Genomic DNA, 23,314 nt, shown 5'->3' with positions numbered 1-23,314 from the left:
GGAATCAGAAGATGGTGGTCTCCAACAATGAGCTCCTTGACAGTCTGTCCTTTTAAGTCCAGACGGCGGCTTCCTTTAACGTAAATTTTGCATCTTAAATAATAATAATTTTGCACTTAAGCCAGTTTGGGGAGCTTGAAATCTTCTCAACATGATAACAAAATCGCAGTTTCATAAAAGATCGACAGATATACGACTTCAAATTGACTTCCGTTTACTGGCATACACTACTGTTGCTCTGGCCATTTTAAAGCAAAGATGTGAAATGAAGAATACGCACAAGTTTCTATGATGTAAGTAGATACTGAGACCTTTTTGCTAAAAAAGGAAATTAGACAGGAAAAAACACAAAAGTAGAGTTGACGAAAGATGTCTTTGATCTTTATCTTCTTATAAAATTCTGGCGTGTCTGCTTATTTAGTCTTTATCTACAAGCGGCTATCCCCATTGTTTTCGGAAAGACCAACTTTTAACAAAGGGACTGAATTCTGATCTCATGTTGATGGAATTCCCTTAAGTTTTATTAGTGTTTGGAGGGACAGCCTACAGATGAATGATAAAAAAGTTATCGCTTCCATCGAGTGGAGGAAGTGTTGAGATCCATGTGTGTACAGATGTATTTGTGTATAGTATGTGGTGACTACAGTGCCGTGCAGCGGTAGACACATTAACAGACTGCTCTCCCCTTGAGCTGTAAGTACAATAACCGGTTCACTGCGTTTCGACACCTACTTTAAATCGGAAGAGTCGATGGGAGGGAGAGAAAGATCCTTCCAGGCCACATGTCTGTTCTGGAGCCGCCATCAAGAAGTAGAATAAAGTTTGGATTACCGGGAGTTGCAGGCCCATGCTTTTAATCCTGTCTCAGCAAAGGAGAAAAGGCTTTATAGTTCGTCTACCTGTTAAAAAGTCATTCATAAAGTAGTTCGTCATTGCAGTGTGATTTATTAAAACATCCCCTTAAGAAAGTCTGCAAATCCTTTCCCTAGACACCTTTCTCCTTGTGCAATTTAATGAATGTACATCTCTTGATTCTGTGGATGTCAGAATTCTCAATGTGTAAAAGATGAAGATCTCAACAAACTATCGCCCCGTCCTATCGGTCTTAAAAAAAGATGAATGCTGTTTTTTATGGCTGTTCACCAGTTGTCAAACTTCCGCCAAATGCTTCTTTTGCCATCTATTGCGGCTCGTAGCACCGGTATTATTCTCCCGCTGCCCAAATATTTTTCATTCCCGTTTGAAAAATACTTCCGTCTCTCACGAACTCACATTTTTACGAGCTAGGGGAAAGTTTCGAGACAACTTTTTTGGGAGGGGGAATGGTGGGAGGAAGAACAGAGGTATGAAGACTTCTTTCTCTTTGGCGAGTGAACACAGGCGCGACGCGTGTACACACACACATATTACAGATACATATATACAAAGACAAAGCACGTGAAAACCGTGACTAACTACATAATATCACAATGGACGGGAGCACATATCGACACGCATGCAAAAGACAAGACACCCTGACTGGAGTTTATCTCTTTATTAATAAAATGTATCTCATTATTAATGAAAGTACCATCTCCTTGGCAAAATTCCCTATTTGCCTGGCGCTCACTGATCGAGGGCAGAAACATTCTCATTAATCTCCAGTCTACCATCACCGACATCCACACCTCGAGACCAGAGGCCTGCTGATAAGTCTGAAAGTTTGGATGATGAGGATGTTGTGGAAGTAACCCAGGTCAAAAGCTTGTCGGTAGATGACATCAACTGTCTTCCCGCTCTCTTCTTTTTGGCTCCAGTATTAAGCTTTCCCCTGATGGCTTAACCTTGCTTAGACTTCAAACAGAGCTTCCAGCTGTTCGACTCGCTGGTTATTTTTCCCTCAAGAGCAGCAGCTGTGTGCCGGCTTCCCTCAGCACCACATGGAAGTGCACGTGCAGGTGAGAACGCCAGAATCGTCGAACTCTCCCCCACACAGCTGCAGGGAAGCGAGGGCTGTCGATGCCGTGAAAAACACGCGCAATGGAGCGCGCGCTCAGTATATGCTCGCCGCCGTACGTCTGGATGAAGAGCCTGATGTCACTTGTCAGCTGACCCAACGAGCACGCATCTGGCTACATAGAACAAAAGATATATATATATAAATTAGACAAGTATATCATCAGTGTGTGTTCGCACCAACTTTCAAAAATTGCAGTTGCAAACCTCACGCATTTCGTGCTTTCGCCGGTTCGCACCTAGTAATTTCACAATCCTAACAATTTATTTAGCAAGTTTTATTTTTCAGCTTTGGGCCATTGAGCCTTTGGGTATGAATGAGCACTGCGAGAAAGCACAAAGAATAAGCCTAAGTCAATAACAAACTGGCTGCTGAAGTTTTCTGTGCTTCCAACTTCTTACGGTTATTGAATTTAAGAAAGAAGAAGAGCTGGCAAGGAAAACAGGGAGGGTGGGAAGGGTGGGGAGGTTATGGATTGCGATAATGGCAGCGAGAAAAAATCCCTTTGCACAAACACCCTTTTGGAAATTTCATATCTTTTGATCTTTCGTGTGGAGTAATTAAAATGCCACTAAGGTAAGGAACTGTTATTTCACATCTTGAGGAAAGAGAAGAAATGAAAATAAGACTCTTTGTACTTTTCATTTTGCTTTAATAAGAATTATAAGGTGATGACAAAAAGTCATATGTGAAAATCATAAATAAAAACAATCTTATGTTCCCTTTTTAAGTTATTACGATCAGTTCAAAGGGGGACTTAGTAGCTAAGCTGTATGAAATCAGTGTGACAACACAATCCTATCACTTAGCCTAACAGTTTGTCCGAACCCGTGTCCGCCGCCATCTTTCAAGTCCACCTGAGACCTACTGGACTGTTACCTTGACGCCGCAACACTGTAATGAATGAATACAAGGAAGTTTCTCGAGCTTTTCAAAGACTAATTGTGGTAAGTATGCCGCAGCACGCGGAGCTCAGAAGCAGTTTTTATTCTAGATAACAATCGGCACTTTATTTTATGGGGCTCAGCAGAATAGCGGTAGTCTAACACAGGTGACACCAGCTTTTAAAATGAACTCTGTTAATACAAGATATCAGTCAACGATATCATTAAGCGACATTTCGTGAAGCCAAGGGACAGCCAAGATTAAAAGTGACAAGACAGCAGCGGACGGATGATAGTCTGGACAGAAAATTGCACTTAGCGAAATTCGCCGATGCTTTGGTGTTGATAAAGACATCAATATTTTTCTTTCATCCCTGAAAAAGAATAAAAAGCAAATTGGTCTATTTGGTCACACTAGATACCCGAGATATTTAAAAACCGGACGCACGAATTAACACTGAAAACAAATAAACGGTAGATGAATGCTTCTTTGAGAATAGAAGCGAGGAAAGCCATTTGGAAATACTCCAAACGATTGAGTCCCTACTTAACAGCCAGAGTTACTTCGTGGTGGACATAGGTACAACAGACACTAAAATACTTGGCAAAGGACTCCAAAGGTATTGTCATTATCATAAGCCTGCTCTTTGTCTCTCATTCATATTTTAATTTGCACGTGCGCACGCCCCCGCGTTGCATGCGTGGATGCAGACACCTTCAAATGATCATGACAGGTTAGTCGCCACCAGTGGGTTTTTCTCAGCTAAAAAGACTCATTAACTACCGCGAGCAGTGCACAAGGAAGTCTGAAAGATGATCATCAACGTTTGCCGGCACAGCCTAAAGGCCTTTCTGAAATTAGTTTTTTTTAATATTTATTCACTGTGCTTTTCATGAAAGCCTCTAGAAAATTCCGGAAACCGAATGAAGCTCCGGGGAAGATTACATCAGTGAAGTCAGCTCTTGCCATTGAAATCGATTTGAAAACAAGAGAACAAATCGTCCATGGGAAGTCATCAGTGCCATTTTGTGACTAGTTGTTGGAGTGGCTTTGTAGAAAATTAACCGTTCTCAGATCCATGTTTTCAACTGCTAAGAAAACCATTTAAACACTGTTTTAAACGCTGCTATACTAAAACGACCCCTCTCCCTCAAAACAAAGACCCGCATCTTGAAGTATAAGGGTCTCGAGAGCTTAAGAAACCTGCGAGTCCCATAAGCAGGAAGATACTAGTTGTCATGTGGATGGACTGAAACAAGTTCACTGCACCACATGAGTACCAGACCCGCACGACTCCGGGTGCTCGACCAACTCGCCCTTCCTCTCTCCCTGTCCCAGACTAATATGGAGCTGTGGCTTTGTGCTCGGTCATGAGCAGCAGCTGCCAGAAGGCACGCGACAGCCTTAAGAGTAGTGTAAGGTTGAGTGCACACCCAGAGGTCGGCTAGCCCTGAAATAAGTGTTCAATCAGGCATCCTATCGGCTACTTCTAGCATTTCTGAGAGTTCAACTGCCAAAGTCCGGCTTGTGGCGACCCGACTTTCTCCCGTCTGTCTTGTACTCTGAGCAATGAAGTGTTAAGCTACTACGCCTTCGTCTTCTCTGTGACAAAACAGACACCAGGGTAGCACGCAGACAGCCAGTACTTTGTGGGTGTGTGCCACACACACACACAGTGAGGAGAGAAAAACTCGATCACTGTATTGTATGATTTCTCAACAACACAACAACAAAAACAACGACCAAATGAAATGAAACGATTTGCAACTTCCCAATCAAAACCAATATTAGAGGGTCACAAAGCTTTCCCAAACGAGAAGAACCCTAACACGACAAAGCTCACGATTTGTTGCTGCCTTGCATTTACTAAAACTGCATTTGTCGGCAATCTAAATGCAGTTGCTTCGTGCAGCGCTCCAATATGTATTCAAGGTGCAGTGAATCATTGTTGTTTACAGTGGACTCCTCTCCACAAACCCTCAACTATTATGTCTGTGTGTGGACGTGTGCTCGTGTGCGTGCGTTTAATAAGTGATTTTATCATGAAAAAAAAGGTGTTATTCACTGTCAGTAGTCATAGACGACATATTTTCCGCAAACCGAAGGATTTGAAACAATAAACTAAAGATGAAGGCCATTGGATGTAAGATCGAGCAACAAACACAAGACAAGCATAGCTATACTAACACACACACACACGCACGCACACGGGTAAGCAGGAGTGCAAAGGACAAAGACAAAAAATAAAATAAAATAAAATAAAAATAAAACCAGCAAAAAACAACCAACATATTCAAGACAAAGACCACAGGCTAAGATTTAAGAGATGGGTGCAAATAGTTTTGTTCATATATAACTTTCAAGTAGCCGATAACAAATCACCATAATAGGTGAAAAAAATGAAAATGGGCAACTCTGAAGCTAGTTTTCCAACGCTAAAAAAATGAATTTGATGGATTCTTTAAGAAACCATCATCAGGAAACCAGCAGTACGGACAAAAAAAAAAAAAAAAAAAGCTCATTTCTTGCTGGTCGGCACGTGCACAGGATAAGCGAGTGCGCTCCGAGGAATATCGGAGGGCGAGAGACAGAGCATTTTTTTTCTCCTCATCAGACGGAAAATTTACTGATCTTTCCGCTCAGTACGGGTGACGCCAGGCCACATAAGAACGCTGCATGCATTCAGTCAACTGCTCTCTATCCCACTTTTTCTAATCTCACTGAGGTCTTCCCTTACTGGGGGGGGGGGTGTGTGTCATAGATATACAGCAAAGGTAACCCACGCTTTGTCTAACCTCGGAGTAATACTCACAGGTGTGGCTAACTCTCTCAAACCGCAGCTGTGGTCTGTGCGCATGACAGAGGTCTGTACCTCTCGAGATCAGCGCACGCTTCCAGCGGGTAACCATGGAGAACCGTTGCCTTTGCCTCTTCACTAGAACAGGTTCGGCATTTTAATTGACAATGATTGATACACCCAGACGAACAAAACCAATCTATCTTTGGCACCACGAAACTCAAGCTGGTCAGCTGTCCATCAAGTGGCGGTAAGTGGCTCGCATTCTACTCCTAGCAAAGTGCTAACGGATTGCAAGTTTAACTGATTGTGTCACAGTTTCCCAGAGGGTGCCACTGAACTAGTTTTGCAGTCAACAGACTGGGTGCATGATGGGTGTATGGCAGTAAAAACACCAAAGTAAAAACACCAAAGCCTTTGACAGCCATTGCCAGATAATTTGAGGTTCATCTAGATTAGCTGCTTATCACAGATGTGAGCAGGTATACGTCCTGCCAACAAGAACAGTACAAAAAACTCAATCAGGTGTCACTTCATGTCAGGGAGTGAAGAACGGAGCAAGAGGTGGCCCTCCATCATCTTGTGGAGCCCAATCTCTTCCTGTGGCGCTCATAAACACCACGAACTGTTTCTTGCCCTCCAGTCACAATTGCACCTTTATGCGCACTCCAAGAGTCAACAGAATTGTAAAAAATGAGATACAAATCCACTACTGGCACGCAAATGTGCGCACATAGGTAAATAAGACCATATCTAACTATATAAATAAAACTCTAGACAACAACGGCTGCTTAAAAATGTACTTGAATCCCCACATGAAGGGAATAAAGCAATGCATTTACAGAGAGTAGGGGGAAGAAGAGAGAGAAAGAGAGGTGAGATACATTTGCACCTAGTTTATAAAAAAAAAACAACTTTAGCCAGAAACATCAAGGCATTGTCATATATTACAACCAGTAATGTAGACTGATTCGGTCATCAATATGGTGCCAAACACAACCGGTTGCTAAAGTCGCTGGCTGATAAACTACGGCCTACAACCTTCATATGGCTATAATAGAAACTCTACAACGAGACGAAGACAAGGAAAACCTAGCAATCTTACAGTGAATTATCACTTCACAACATGTCGGTGAATCTAAATAACAGCTAAATAACTTTTAAAGTAAGAAAAATGTCTACTTGTCAGTGCATACTCTTACAAAACAACAAAGGGGTATGAAAAGACAAAATATGAAAGCTATATACACACACGCTGAAGTTCAAAAGCATACTTAACTTTAGAAGGCAATCAAATTAACTTGACGAAGAAGATAAAGATAAAAAAAAAAAAAAAAAAGAACTCGGACGATTATTGGCCCACTGGCTGTAGTAGTCTTTTCACTGTTTTTTTTTTTTTTGGTGATTAACGTGCAAAGCACACTTGCATGCGACGATGCAAACAATGGTCTCGTTTTACAAGACCCATGGGATATCGAACGGCTTCCCTCATCTCTATCCAAAATAAACCAATCTGGTGGGATAGTTGTAAAGACATTCTACGAAAACAAAGCTCGCTTGCAACAAAGCACACAACAGGAATGAAATAAATCTGGAAGAAAAGAAATAAAGTTTAAAAAGGCGAAAGTGGCATTGCACGAGTGAAAAGACATGCATCGGGCCACTCGTGGGTCCAGCAGTTGTCATTATTATTTATTTTTATAATGGTGAGTGCTTATCTATGTCGCTGGTACCCCTGCATAACCCTTGCCGTACCCTTAGGGGTACGCGTACCACCGGCCGAGGACCGTGGGCCTATAGCATTTCGATGTCACTGGGTGCAGAGACTTCGTTTCTACTGCACCATCCTTTACCACAGACATGAATGTAGTGGGAGATGGAGAGGGAGGGGCAGCTTCTGATCTCGCCTACGTGAGACTTGAGATGAGGGGAGCATCTATCTAGCGGCACGAGACGACAGACGACAGGTCGAGGGCAGGGAACCAAGTGCTTTTTTGAGGAAGGAAACAATCAGTGGGTGAAAAGTTGCAACAGCCGCTAAGGCAGATAACGATCGTCCTCCCCTGCATCGGTTTGCACTAGAACATTTTCCTCCCGCAGGAGCGACCTGTGCATGCACAAAGCTCAGTCTGTGAGCAGTTCTATGTTGCAATCAATGCAAATGGTGGATCCAAAGTGCGAATCTTCATGCTACGACTGCTTGTGTATGTGGGTGCAGGTGAATGCGCAGCTGTAAAGTATGTTTCCGAATCTCTGATCGTGATAACTATAATCATCACCGTCGTCGTCATCCTAAGCACACTTCTGATAATAAAAAACCTTTCTCTTACGGTCGACAAAGATGGGTTTTAATGCGTGTCTGCTCACTCTTTACAATGATATACATTCCACTTGGAATACAAGTTTGTCCTCCAGATATTTTTTAAACCCTTTAGAGGCGGAGCTTGCTTGAATACAAAGCTTAGTTTATGAGAGGGAATCAACACAGGATGGGGTGACAGCATGAGTATCAGCAGTGTACAGCACTTCTGGGTCCTGATGCGAGGCTAGGGACGCCCTCTCGAGGAAGGGAGGCCCGTTGATTATGTTGCTGCTGTTGCTGTGTCGGGCACTCGTAACAATCAGTCACAGCCCGCAGCTGCGACCACGCAGGAAGGTCCAGTAATTGCTGCGCTTCTCGCATGCCAGCCGAATTTTTGTGCGCCAGAATGATGCACAACATATTCCAGATATTTTTCTTGTGAGCGGATTCGACAGCACGCGCCGTCCCCTCATTGACAGTTTGGTCATCTGGCGCTTGAAGTCATTTTCGATACCAGCGCGCACGATTAGTGCACACATCACTGGTGGGGAGCCCATTACCTACTACAGCCATCGTACTGCATGATGTTCAGTGCACTGACAAAAAGCCGCAGTGGGATTTTTCAATAAAACGTTTTCCTCCTTTTAGCTCAATTTGTTGCTATTTTTTTAAAAGTATACACTAATCAACATTTATTTCTCTGGTCATCACAGCAAACGCAAACATTTTGTCATAAATATGCTCGAAGGTATATCATAGGTCGTGTGCCTCGTAAGCACATGCGCAGTCCCGTCTATCAAGAGCTATCACTCCATGATTTTAAATGGACTAGTTCTTGGTTTGACCAAACCCATGAGGACAGCGACATACCCCAACACACTTCTGCGAGGAATTAATGGATTTCAATCACCGTAGGATACGCTGATGCTGTGACAAGAAAAAACAAAACAAAACAGAAAGGCAGCGAACCCACAAAGCTAGGCCAGTCACTACTTAATAATTGTCACTAAGTCGCTTTAACTAAGCACGTTGTCGTTATGTTGTTTGTAAATGAAATAATTAATTTCAAAATGCCATTGCACAAGAATCAGAGCACCCGGTAACATCGTGTGCTTTCAAGCCCTTTTAAAATGAAAGTCGGCATCAAACAACTGTTTATAAACCCCTGCCATCTTGGAGGCAGACGCCATAAGGCCGCTTCCGAAAGATCGATGTTGTAATTAGCTCCCCTTAATTGCAAGAAGGGCGGATGCTTCCGTGGCATTAAAAGTTTTCTTTACTGTCAGCAATGTGGACAAAAAAACCCACAGAAAATTTCTATTTTCGCAATAAGTAGAATTTTATAATATTAATAGTATTTTAGAATAATAATAATAATGATTTTAAAGAGCGTATTTCCCGTATGGAGGTGTGATCGGTGCACCGTGCTCAAAGGGTTACGAACGACTCAACAGTCACTACACAACCAGGAACACGACCGGAGTTTACAGGGCTTTACAAGTTATGTGCGACTAAGCATCGCTGATTGGGATGTATCGATTGCCGCCTCCTCTCGCAGGAGGGGAGGATCAACCGCTCTCTGGTTTACGTCCCCTGCGTGAGCACTACTCACTTTATCTTACCATACAAAAAACAAAGAGTAAGCGGGAAGGATGAAAACCAGAAGCCTAGAAGTAAGGGCTCTGTGTGTGTGAGTATGAGACAGGGAGGGGAAGTAGACAGCAGACTTGATGTATCTAGCTAGTCTAGCCTGCTGAATTACCTACTTTCTTGATACTAGATCCCACAGATTCCATTCAGCGGGTTTCCGGAAATGCGGTCATCAATCAGACAGCCACTGGACTCCGCATGTTACTTTACCGTCTGCTTCTTGCTCTGAGCACAAAGAACTTGTTCTGCCCACACATGACTTCACAGCCGTGGACTGGCTGAACTAAAAATCCGAGAACAGAAAAGAACGTCTAGAGTATTTTTTTTCCAGAAAATACCAACCGGAACAGCTCCGGCTTATCCCTTTAAAGGTCGAGCTTCTACGATACCCCAACAACAACCTGGCAGACCTTTATCTGTAAGTAACATTTGCCATTATCAGAGAACGACAGACGAAATATGCACCACTCCACAATAAAGATTGCACGAGAGAGAGAAAGAGAGACGAGGGGTAGACCTCAAGAAAAAAAGAAGATATGCTGTTAAATCTGTCAGAATATTTTCATACAAAATAAACACGGGATAGTTTGCTGTTTCAACACCAACAACCGTGCACGCCCTGCATCCGGAACCGTCTCGTAGGCGCTCAGGTGTGTAAATACACAGGTAATCGCACAGCTCAGCGCGCAGCACGCGATCGCACGTGGGGGCCACAGTCGAAGCAAATTAAAGAAGGCAGAAAGAGTAGGTAGAAAGTCCATCCACGTATGCTTCTTAAGGTAGAAACCCTATTTCTCAGCGACGGTAGAAGGTGCTGGCCCCTACCGTGTTAAACATGACAGACTCTTTATCGAGCCGCAATCCCCATAATACTGATTCCCCGCGACGGTTGGGTCCTCCCCCTCCTGTCTTATCGCACAGATCGTGATGGCCTTCCTCTCGCCTGTAAGTTACAAGGGTGTTTGCTGCGGTGGTGCGGGTATCTAGGTCTAGCAGTCGACGTCCGGTGTCCTTAGAATCTGGCCTCTCGTACTTCGTCCCTCCGATATCGGAGTCTGGCCTGAAGGCCCTCGTGAGACAGGTTTCCTCCGCTCTTAAGACAAAGGCGGAAATGACGGAAAGCGCCTGTCTGAAGCCAGTCGTCTCGTGCCAGACGAGTTGCACGTTCTCACTCGTTGTGTTAGATTCGCTGACTCCACGAGGCTGCGATGATTGATGGTTGGAAGCTTCTTGCACTGACCAGGTTTTTACCAGCACGCTGAACTCTTGCAAGTATCTGATTTCAGCATCTGCCATAAACTATCTGCAAAAGAGATTCAGTCTTTCCTGAATTCTTTTACACGTAAGTTGATAAATTCTGCCAATTAAATTAAATGGGGGCTATTGGATAAATTCCACAACATTCCACCGTGCAAAAAAACAAAAAGAATTCCTACAATACAAACAAAACACGCGGAGGAAATTAACCCGAATCATGACGAGAAGCGGTTTATCACACGAGGCAGAATCAACATTTGTTGTGCCACAATTCAGACATTTCACAATCATATCATCGACCACACATTCTGAACCCGACCTTTTAAGGGTCATTTCCGGATACGCCAGCTGAAATCTTGAGCGGAAATTTTGAGCAGATGATTTTTTTGCTCAGTCGATGCCATCATTACTTATCTGCTTAAGTAAAAAAATACTCCCTTCTTTAGGTCTCATTTGCAATGATCTTTCCCAACTCTCACTTCCTCACCTGAGCAAACATCTTTTCTCTCCCACATTCCTTCAATCTGCGAAGCGATGGCACACAAGACTTTTAGAAGGAAATATGGTGCTGGTTGATGATGTCTACAGCCTCCTGAAAGAAAGCTTACCTGCCCGTGAGTTACTCAAATGGTGCGAGAATATTGACAAGAACGCATGTGATTGCATGATTCGCTTTCGACAACACAAGCTGGACTAAAGCTGAATGTCTGCCATGGACAAACGCCAAAGACAACCATTTCGTTTCCCTCTAACAATCCTGGCCTTCGCTCACCTGCAGGGGAAAACTCCATGAAGCGAAGTTAGATTAAACAGAACAAAAAAACAAAAAAAAAAAAAAACAAAAACAAAAAAAAAAAAAAAAACAAAACAAAACAAAACAAAAAAACGATAGCTTCAAGAAGCATGATCAATTTCCGTTTTTTCGCTTGGAAGCGAACAATGGCGCGGACCGGTCTCCATCCAAGCGTAACTGTCCTGCACAAAGTGCTAGACGAGCCATTAACAGCAAACTTCCTGCACTGAGAGAAATATTGTGCATCTGTGGGTTTGCCTTGTCTTCACGAACCATACAACTGAGTCTAACAAAGAAACCTTTAGAAAACAGAATATGACACATAATATGATTGCCATGTAAAATTTACAAAGCCCACTCAAGCGAAAGATAAAGTTAAAAAGAGTTTATAGATCATTACCCACCTGTAACTATCTTTTTGCAATGGCAAAAACAAAGCAGGTGCAATAACAACAACAATAATTTAAAAAAAATGTGTAGACCGCAGTATCGAATACATTATATAAGTGTCGATTACTATGCACGTTACCTGAATAAAGAACAAAAGGAAATGCAGGCAAATGTTCGTCAAGCTACAGAGGCTATCAATATCAGACAACAAAGGCAAGCATACGGAGGTATACAAAACAATAATTACGAAATTCGAACCACATAATAAGGTATTTACTAAATAAATGTGTTTTAATTATGTTCACGCGCTGCTGGTGTCTATACATGGCAGGTCTGAAAACAATGGGCGATCCAAAGATTGGATGCATGTCGAAATCGAAAATAGAATGTTCTAATTTTTTGTAATCGGTATTTATTTTCAGCAGCACGGGCACAAGATGGCTGACATTCAATACTGTCTATGTTTGACAATGCTACAATAACTCCTTAATACACAAAAGACAAATACACAAATACACAATTAGATTTCTCGAAATTAAAAACACCAAAGCTCTTGAAAGCCATTGCCAGATAATTTGAGGTTAGACAACCAAGTTATTTAAGATTAGCGCGGATCCACCAACAATTCCAATGGGGTACCGGGTAGAGAGGCGCAAAAGTAGTTTCACCTTCCGCACCCTTAGAGATCTTGGCGTTCACAAGTGACCCAGGAGTTTTCGAAGCCGGACATGGTGGACAAGCAGAAGAAATTTGTGTGCAGAAGGTACAGAGCTTCCCTCTCCTCCATCGCCGTGAGTTGAGATTGATGTGTTGGTTGTCCTTCGTGTCCGATGAAGACTAGAATTTGTGACTCATTACCGTGACTAATTTCTGAAAAGACACCAAGAGTGTGGCACAGATGGAGCCCTGGAACTCCGTGGTTGTGATCACCGTTGGGTGTGCTCCCATACCCCAGAAAACATGTCTAGCATCGCCTGAAGGTCTTTATTCTTGTGTACCAGGGGGTCACGAAAAAGGGCTTTCTCTACGAGTTCTCCTCTGTCCGTCTGTATAAACTTTAGGTGGGATGACAACTTCTTTACCTGATGCCCTAGCGGAGTTCATGGATGAAATAGCGTTGTTGGTCTTCCAGGACAGGCTGTTGGGGGGATCTGCTCGAGTGCTGTTAGCTCAAATGTTTAAGGCTGGTTGAGAAACATCGAGAAATGTTCAGTCAAGCGTTTCTTGAGTTCTTCATAGCATATCCATTAGAAACCACCAAGAGGAAGCATTGTAGAAAAGCCTTGTGTTATGGGTGTTGGCGTAGTGTTCAATTTTCTTCAGTTCTCCCGCCATCTAATCCTACATTTCTCTCAGATGTTTTTGAACTGATCTTTCTTTGACACGGATAGCGGGTTCTTTTGAGACTCAGCAACTGCTTTGAGCTTTGCATCCACGCAGATTTGATGTATACCTGATTCTCATCAAACCAGAGTGCGTTTGTCTGGTATATTGGTCTGAGCTCATCCTTGGGGAGAGATGCATCTTCATCTTTGAAATGCGCTTCCTTTGAACTGATTCTCGAGAGATATGTATTTTTGGAAAATGTCTTCTTTAGTGCCTTTAAGAAGCAGAGAGTAAAGGATCGATTAATCAACTTTACCGTGTCAAAAGACGCCTTCCTAGCGACGCTGGGAAGCGATTTACAAACTGAAGATTGCCCCGACTAGTTTGTGATCCATCCAGCACTCTGCTCCTCGAGTTACAGAAGTGATGATAACATCCTTCAGATGGCGTTGATGTACAATGAAGAAGTCGATCATGTGCCAATGTTAATTCTGGGGTTTCTTCTGAGGTCGCCCAGGATTACTGGCTGGTCGCTGGCAGGGTTGAACCTGATGAGGTGGTATAGGTCTTCATAGAACCGCTCTTTACATTCTTCAGAACTTGTATATATATATACACAGGCTGATGATGGTGACACGGGAAGACTTGGACACTTGCACACGAAATTTCATGATGGTAATGCGCTCACTGACGCCGATAGGTAGAGTAGTATTTTTTTTCTGCTTTTACTGCTGATCCCATTCTGTAAACCATCTTTCATTTCCAAAACAAGTTTATCCACTTACACACTCCCTCGGTGATTCTTCATCGGCAAATCTAGTTTTACAAAGTGTTGCAATGTCGATATTGTCACGACAAAGCTCGTCACTAGCGCTGATCGTCTCTCAGGTCTGGATGCCTTTTCGTTGTCCACCAGGGCCCGAAGGTTCCAAGCTCCAAAGTTGAGTTTCTTTGGAGTTGTTTCTTCTGACTGCTGTTATGGATTATCGGTCATCGCGGCATACTGACCAGAGATAAATAGACAAGAAGTGATGAGGGTACCTTCTTGTTACCCCCTACCTCGTGCGAGGGTGGGCAGTACTGTCTAGAAAAGGCTGCTGAATGTCTCCTCCTGACTGCAGTAAACGACCAGGACTTCCGCTGTCTAATCATGCTCTGAGTGTGCCAAAGCGTCTGCTGGAATCGCCACCATAGATGTTGAGCATTTATGTGTACTTCGTCTGGACCCGATAGCTGCCCTTATCAGGTTTCTCTGCCATGTCAAAGTCGTTTCCCGGGGGTGTAGCCACTGTTGCATGCAAACAACTAGGAGGAGCCACTAATTAGAGCTGGTGCCAGATGAGGACAAATTACGAGTGAGCACAAGCTTCCCCGGAAGAGATGCTACCTCAAGACTCCCAACACCCCAAGCTGAGATTAAGAAGGTCTTAGAAAGAAATAACTAGGGACATTGTGGGAAGGACGTCGCCCCACAGAGTAAAAAAGATTTGAAAGAATGTATTGCTTTGGTTTGCGAGGTTCGCCAGCTTCTGACCAAAACTATAACAGTATTACTGCTAAAAATAGCCATAAAAAAAAATCGAATCTCGTGATATATGAATTCAGATACTTCCAGCTTGTCAAACTTCTGGCATATCCTGTTTTTTGAGTTGGAAAATTAGCTTACAGCAATCCACTTTTCAATTAAGAAGATATTTCGCGGTTAGTGACCGTTCTGCGTTGCAGGTGCAAGCATTTGCCTTAGAGTATTGTGAGCTAAGTTTTTCTCTTGAAGCTCAGGCAGACTAAGCAATTTAACGAGCACCCATAATCAATATAAAAGCAGGATTCACAAACACTATTAATCCCGTCAGATATGTCATACTACACAGCTCAGTGCCTCAACGAGTGTATCTTAGCTCCATGTGCACTGACAGCCTGTGTCCACTCTTCCATCACATGGCCACCCCACACCTCACTGTGTAACGCACGTAAGCTGGCAGACATCCACCACGCACCCATGCACACATAATAAACAGTTGACTTTTATTCTTCCTACCTCTTCTACAGAAAGATTGACAAGACCGTCCTTTTCCTCGTCTGCTTCGTCAAAATAGTCATCCAAATATTTTTTCAAGGCATTGCTTCTTTTCAGGTCGACCTCATTAGCACACATCCAGTAATTCTTGTGGGCGACCCTAAGATCAAAGAAAAACAGGAAAAATTGTCAGCATGTGGTCTGTATGTCCTTCATCAACTTAACTGACAAGTTGACAACAAACGCTGCAGTCTCTTTCTTTTTCTCCCTCTCTCACTCACACACACACACAGAGCGTAGAAGACTCCACGTCCTGTGCTTTATGGAGGAATAAGAAAAGATCAAAGTAAGCCCGAGGTTCGCATATAAGAACGGAACAGCTTAGCCAGACATCCCCTACATGTGATGGTCTGCACACCTCGCTCTACATCCCATGGGTGTCATTAAGGACTGACTGACAAGTGTGTGTGTGTGCGCGAGCGCGTGCGTACACTCTAGAGTGTACGTGCTGGACGTCGTGCAAGTCACCGGCAAAAGTAAGTTGTGTAAGGCTGCAAAACGAGCTGATTTAAAAAAAAAGTTTCTTCTCTCTTTTTAATGATACTACCAATATCACTTTAAAGGAAGCATACTTTTTCCTTTTATTTTATTTTCAGTTGCAAATTGTTTTGTAGATGTGTTCGTCTATTGGCTCGTGCTGCATAGTGCTGAAAGTTATTTCGCAATCATGCCACTCTCACACCTCGTGCAAAGAATGCCTAATTTGGACAGCAGTGCTGTCTGCACCCTGACATTGTAAGAATACTGCAGGCTCGCCTAAACGATCGTAAATACAAATACTAGGCGTAAAATGATTAGGATCATGATTAGAAAATGTTATCAGTACAAGATCATACCTTAGAAAACGTGCGAAAAAAGGACATTCAGTTGTCAAACCCAAATGATAATATTTATCGATTGTGGAGATGAAGTTTTGTTTTTGTTTGCTTTTTTTTTCAGGAAGAAAGAGTCAGTTTGACAAACACGTTTGGTAGACTTATTTTTCTTGTTGTTCTCTCTATGACACAGAACATGTGATCTTTTTTGGAAGACGGCATTGGCTGTTTGATGTTAGGGCTTATCAGAGTCGGGTTCGCTTCTTTGCTTGTTTGTGTGCCAAGGAATGTAATCAGGGGAAAAACGCTTGAAAGGAATGACAAGCTGAGCAAACATACTGTTTCCTCTTCGCATTAGAAGAGACTGTCTTTAAATGCAAATGTCAAAAAGCCAGTGGCCACTGAGAAATTACATATTGCTAAGTTCTCGGCGAGAAATTGATTAGTCGGCTGCTGCTGACGATGCTTAATAAAAGGACAGACAAACCAACTGACAGATTTAAGTGATCTTCATTTTAACTTTTTTTTTTTGGTTGCTTATTAGAGATTTGGTTATATATTTTTATGCAACATTTGTGTAGTGAGTAACGAACTCTTCAAACTGTTGAATAGTTACTAATAAACAGTCTTATACTGCGGTTTGATTGCACATTTAGTTAGGCAGCAAATAAATTGACAATGATAAAGGTTATTGTTGACCAAGTGATTAAACTGTCAATACTTTTCAGTTGCAAATTTTTACACTTTGTGTTTTCTGTATTTGATTTTATTCTTCGTTTAGTACAGTAGTTGATTCTTTTATAGTTCATATGCTATTTGTTTATTTTCCTGTCCCTCGTATGTTGTCCATGTTTCGTTCTTGTTCTTAAGAGCTAAGAGCATGCTTAGGAGTGTAGGTATGCGCTTTACAAATTTAGCATTTTTTATTATTACATGAGATTTTGTTTGTTTTGAGCTCAGATCCTTTAAAGTGCATTTTTCAAACGATGCGCAGTTTCCACAGGCTTCAATGGCTTTGTAAACAATGTAAACGCAACGGGAGCACACACTAGCAATATTACTAGCAGAAGTAATAATGTAACTTTATGAGGATAAATGCAGGAATTCAGGCAAATGACACCCATCTCGTGCAAGGCAGCCGAAAAATTTAGCAATTTCGTTCACACGAGAATCATGCTAGCGTAAATGCCACTAGGATACGAACAGTTGGTTTTGGAATTAAGTTCTTAAGTTGATGGGTAATTTTACAGGGCAGGATTGTAATATCATGGCTAATTGTGACAATGCGGCAGTCCTGGTATCATCTGGACTTGGAATTTGTGTCACCATTCACATAAGGATGCTCAATAAAATGCTCGTATTAACTTGTTATCTTTGCTGGGGAGCTGAGGCCGGGGGATGGTGGGAGTGGTTGGTTGGTAGGGTTTGTTTGTGTTTCAAGTAGTGCAAAGCAATTAAAGTTATAGTGTGGTAGGGAAAGACCAAGAGTAACGCGAGAAAAGATCGGTGATGCTGGACAAGAATGTAAAATAAAGATGATAACCCCACAACAGTAACATAGTGGACACCAAAGAAATGATTCTCTCTTCCCATAGAAAACAGACCTAGATTGCTCTTTGCCTGCCAGCCAACATTTCTCTCGTCGATCAGGCCGACGAAGAGGAACACTCAAGGAATAACTGGAGACAACTCCTAGCTTGTAGCCATTATTCACAAGAGCCCAAGCAGTAAAAAGACTTCTCGCAATCCCAGCTAAACGCCGCGAAGTTTCCCGAGAGCTTCTCAGACTCGTGGGTGTGACGAGACGGTTGAAAAAAAACAAGAAACTTCGACCCGAGGTCCTGAGAGACGCTGCCGGGGGCGTCAGTGTAAGCCAGTCACGTGTGCCGGCCCCAGATGGTTGTTGACCGACCAGCGAGTCTTTCCTTCTCAGCCTCTCACGCAAAACGTGGTAGCCATTAAACGATTGTTTCACAGCCTTCCTTACCTAAACAAATTAAAGGACACTGGACTTCATGCCCTCTTGAGACCCTGCAGCTCTTTACGAGTTTCCTGAACTCAGAAAACAGGAATTCGGGGAATAAAAAAACACCAAAAGATATCTGTGGAAAATCAGATCACAATTTCGTGGAAGGATACAATTTTGTGCTTCAGATAAACGTTCGTTTACTCATTCAGTTACTCCTGATCTCTCTAACTCAGATCCCTCTCTCTCTGACACACATACACACAGGCGCACACACAGTGATTGCCGGTGCTTTTCGCGAAGTAAGCATCTAAGATTTTGTCACGGCCAGCAAGTTCAGCCCCATTTACAGGTTGTTGGTGTTGTTGAGGTGTCAGCAGCAAAATCCATATAACGAAGAGAAAGCTAAGAGACAGCCAATCTGGCATAACCAACTGCTCCAAGAACATCCAAAGCTTTCAGACAAGCGAGCCACAGAGACTTGTGTGTAAGGAATGATAGTCTACGGTCAAAGGTGATCTCTCTAGAAATTTCCGTTCCTGGACCACTTGGAGCACCGTGTCGTTGACAGAGATTGACAGCCTGGTTTAGAAACATGCCTCGCACTCTACAAAAGTGTGTGCATACCGACTTTGTTGGCTAGAATTTTTAACCATTTTCTGCCACCCGTTGTCACACCCTCTTAACGCATGGTTATAGATGTTATTTAAGATTGGGTATTGATATGTCACACCGGCCTCCCGTCCAGTCCGGGCCTAGAGGTGTGATGGTTTGATAAGCTGCAGCCCGTGAGGACATTAGCCTCTAGGATCGCATCATCTTCCGACACGGGTCGCCCTCTATCAGAGCCCACAGGCTAACGCGATGAAGCTGAGCCCACGGAGGCCTCACAATAGGCTACATATGGAGAGAAGTGGCGGGTGCCGTTGATGAGGTATAAGCCCGCAGCTCCCGATAATGTGCTTGCGACAAGCTCTTTAAGACCATGAGACATGACCACGCTTTAGAGAACACGCATGTCGGTTTACCCCAACATCATTGTGGAAAATGATCTTATGATGGATTACCGCCATTGTTTAGGTCTATTGGTTCACTGTAAGGCATATAATGCACTTATCTATATGTATATCTAATATTTCAAATATCAAGAAAATATATTTAGCAAATAAATATTATGGAATCCTAGATTGTTGAGCGATGGAGCGAGAAGAAACTGACCATGATAACTCTTCATGATGCTTAAAGAGCTATATGGTCATTAGACACTGAAATATCTATAAAGCAGAATCCGATGCACAATACCTAGGTGCTAAATGATAACCAAGACAATATCCACACGCTTAACATCTTTCCTCCGTCTCTACCTTCTCAAACCCCGACGGCCTCTCACAATGAAGGAACACGATGCCCAAGTCTGTGCACCTGTTACAGTGCTTCATACACGACTACAGAAGTGTCAGCAATTAGTAATGCCGTGGGTTCCATGTCTCTGCATCATGCAAACCAACAAGACCCTGTGGTAGTAGTTGTAGTGGTGCTAGCCTCGTGTTGGTAACAGACTGCACCGCAACTGCAACAGCTACAAAAAAACAAACAACAAACAAACAAAAAAAACAACAAAAAAACTAACAAAAACAAAAAACAAACAAACAAACAAACAAAAACCCAGCTCGCTCTTTAGATCAACGAATTCAGCACAATCCCCACAATAGCCTCGTGAAACAGCACTTATAATCACCACTTTTCCCACCGGGTATCCTGCTGTCATTTTCTGACCGTTTTGCTGACAGCGAAGCGTGAGTGCCAAGCAATCCTACAACCTGGGAGAGCAGACTCTCTCTCTCTCTGTTCGTTTTCCTCCGATATCGTAGTGAGCGGTAGCTTGTACTCTCTTTTCATATCTCCGTTTATCATGCCGCTAAGCAGACCTGACATATCTCCAATACACAGCCTCACTAATTTTTTTTCAGCAGTAAATCTCTTTACAATTTTAACACGAGAGAAAAAAACCATGAATGCTAGGCACAGTCTTTCTAAGTTTAGCATGTATAGAGGTTAACTGAGAGGACCATCTCGCAGGAAGAAGTGATTATTCAGGGCTCTGAAGTGCATCACCACTGTCAACTAAATTTACATCATAATAAGAAGTTGTTCCCTACATCGATGAAAGTTTATCAGTGTTGAGAAACTTTCTTAAAAAAAAAATCCCGTTTGTGCGCGCGGGTATGTGTAGTGGAGCGGGGAGTGCTGGTGTGGGGGAGAGAGGTATGGTTGGTTCTCGGTCTTTATAGATGTGTCAGCGACGAAGGATATACTGCGCGAGAAAAGGTCATCAAATCAATATAATCTTGAGAAGGTCCTCAAAGTCTACAAGACAGGAACAGGCCAGCGTGCAGACCAAATAATCCCAATGTAGGAGGTCGAGGTAGTTGTAGACAGTCTCAAGAGAAGGAGGACATCCAGCGTTGACGAAGTCATAGCTGTGCTGGTCTAGTAGGATGGGGTGAAGGTCTCCGGCAGAGGAACTGTGAATGGAGAATGGTTAAAAACGGAAGCAATCACTGGTCACACTTCTTCCAAAGAAAGGAAACCCCAGAGAGTGAAGAAACTATAGAAATATCAGTTTAATCAGACACCCAAGTAAAGTGGTCTCAATATCACTGCTCAGGAACCACTGTGAGAATAACATGCTGGTATTAGATAAGGTAGCAGCACTGTTAAACAGATCTTCAATCGAAATTCGATATCGTCACCCTGTCAAAGGATGGTAACAACTCAAAAATCGTAATAACTACTCTTCAGTATACTTCTATGGTTAATAAATCACTAGATGTGATAATGACATGTCAGCAAAGTCCGAACGTAAACAACTTATATCATGTGTGACCCTAAAACTATTCTGGTTTACTCTCCACCCCTTCTCATTCACATTTCCGAAATAGTGTGCAGGCCCTCGCCCCAGGAGATGTTGAGGGCAAGCTGAGAAGCTCTACTGATGTCGCGAGTACCATGCAGCCTCTCTACAGGCCGTCCATCACTCGTGCAATCCAACCCGTACCTCCTGCACCTACTTCTTTCCTCAGGCAACGAGAGGTTCGCAGCTGGAGCTTTGTGGTACAGACATTCCCAAACACCTTCCAAAGACTCTTATCTCCCAAGTTTTCTTTAACTTTCATAACTTTGTATAAATAACACTGTTCAGTTATTTGATATAACAAATATTTCACATCGCCTGGGCAGTGTTAACCAAGAATACGTGGACAATAACAGTGTACAGTTATTTGATAAAACAAACGTGCAACTATATCATCTGCAAAGAAAAACCGTAAAAAATCAGTCCTGGAGTAAGTGAACTGGAGAATGGCAGCTCTTTCAAAAAGCATATTGACATGTTCCGGCCTTATTTTGTTTGCAATGTCAGTCATAAACATCTGCTTCTTTGTTGTGGCTTCTTTTGTCAGCTGCTGCTACCGGCGCAAATTGAAGCAAAGATGTCAATAATACCCAGCATGTATCTACCGACGAAAATCGTACTGTAATATTTTTAGAAAACAAGTATTTACATACTTCATCCCACAGCTTGTAGAAAATAATGAAATAGCACGGCTAAACAATGCCGCTCAGCAGGCGGGTTTCGTTTTGTCATCCTGCGTGCAAACAGAACAGTAGTGCCTCTATTCTCTCTTTCCTCCTACATCCTCCTCCTCCAGATGGAGGAAAACGAACACTTAATTTGCAAAAATGGCCTGCATATACATGAAGCCGATGGATGCCATCGGCTGGATGCAACCACTGTCCCTAGGCAATGGAACTAGAGATAAGCTAGCGGTCGGCATACCTGCTTAAGAGGGTGGAAAATCGCAGGTTGGCATTGGATGAAACGATGACAGGTTACTAACAAGACCCTGGGTACCACACACACAACAAAACGAGTGACTGGTTAATCTTTGTCTCCAGTCATACACGCTGTTATTTAGCCGAATATCGACATAGTTTTCTCCAGAATGCTACAAGGCTAAGCTGTGTCCAGCCATCAATGCTGCCATTATGTACTAAGATTATGTACTAATCTTCTGTTATGTACTAATCTTCTGTCGTGGGCTTCTGGCCGTGATGAACAAATGTTTCTTTGTTCAGCAGTGCTTTAGGCCCTTGGTCACCAAGTTTGTTGTTAGGATACATACACTGCCTTGGTTTGTTATAGATTATTTGCATGGACAACCTGAGCGCTATGGCTGGTCCGTGAAAACGAGAGTGGGAAAGTAGACAAAATCCATGCGTGGCTTATTTTCCAGATCATAGCCTCTACTGCTGAATTTGTCAGGCTGAAGGAAATTTTTATTTTCGCTTTTAACTATTCTGACCGACTTCCAACCTCAAACATTAAACGAGATTATGGTACCCCGTGTATTGAACTGGGATGAGCGCCACGAAATAATAATAAAAAGATTAGCAGAGTAACAAAGTCCAAAACCTCCGTCTCTTACTCAGAGTAAAATTTAGTTTCAGGAAGAGCTTCTCTCACAATTCAATAGGCGTACAAGAGAAACGATCAGCATTTTTCTTGCCGTTATCAGGTTGAGGGAAGCATGGGCAATTTTCCGAATAGACTATCTGTCCTGATATTTCCACTACAGAATCATATGTACCTAGTAAGTTATAAAATGATGGCTACACAACATCCTCCGAAAGAAAATAGATGTGCTATTACAAGAATTTTTTTTATACGACACTGAAGGCCTGCTTCTTTACCGGATCATCTCTTATGCAAAAGACACATCTCGTGTATTCTATTTGCAATACATATTATTTTTGTAATAATAAATATTATCCAGATTTTAATTTCGTCTGTCACTTGCCCGTGGTTAGGTCATAGTGACACAAACTTTCGTAATGTTGTTTCGTCCTCTCCTGAATGACCCCTGGCTTACATAAAAGCAGTGACTACATGACCCCTGGGTTACATGAAAGCAGTGACTGGTAGCATGCTCAGCAGACGTCACGTCGCCCATAACTCTTGCCTGATGGCCTCCCTGTCTCTGTCCCATTACCGCGACCAC

At 42.7% G+C, this 23,314-nt stretch overlaps 1 protein-coding gene across 3 annotated transcripts in view; it reads right to left on the bottom strand.

Moving 5' to 3' along the window:
- Positions 1-1,519: 1,519 nt before the first annotated feature.
- The window catches only part of LOC112576955 (ATP-dependent DNA helicase Q4-like), a 110,356-nt gene continuing 88,561 nt past the window's right edge, over positions 1,520-23,314 (bottom strand). For all 3 annotated transcript variants that reach the window (XM_025259844.1, XM_025259845.1, XM_025259846.1), the window contains 2 exons: positions 15,435-15,573; positions 1,520-2,111 (listed from right to left, as the gene is read on the bottom strand). In XM_025259844.1, coding sequence (XP_025115629.1) covers positions 1,869-2,111; positions 15,435-15,573 — 382 coding nt within the window. In that variant the 3' untranslated portion in view covers positions 1,520-1,868. The remainder of the gene's footprint in view (positions 2,112-15,434; positions 15,574-23,314) is intronic.

Source organism: Pomacea canaliculata, linkage group LG12, assembly GCF_003073045.1.
Source record: "Pomacea canaliculata isolate SZHN2017 linkage group LG12, ASM307304v1, whole genome shotgun sequence".
Taxonomy (NCBI): Eukaryota; Metazoa; Mollusca; class Gastropoda; order Architaenioglossa; family Ampullariidae; genus Pomacea; species Pomacea canaliculata.
The sequence above is the reverse complement of the archived record's forward strand: the minus strand, read 5'-3'. Positions and strand labels throughout refer to the sequence as shown.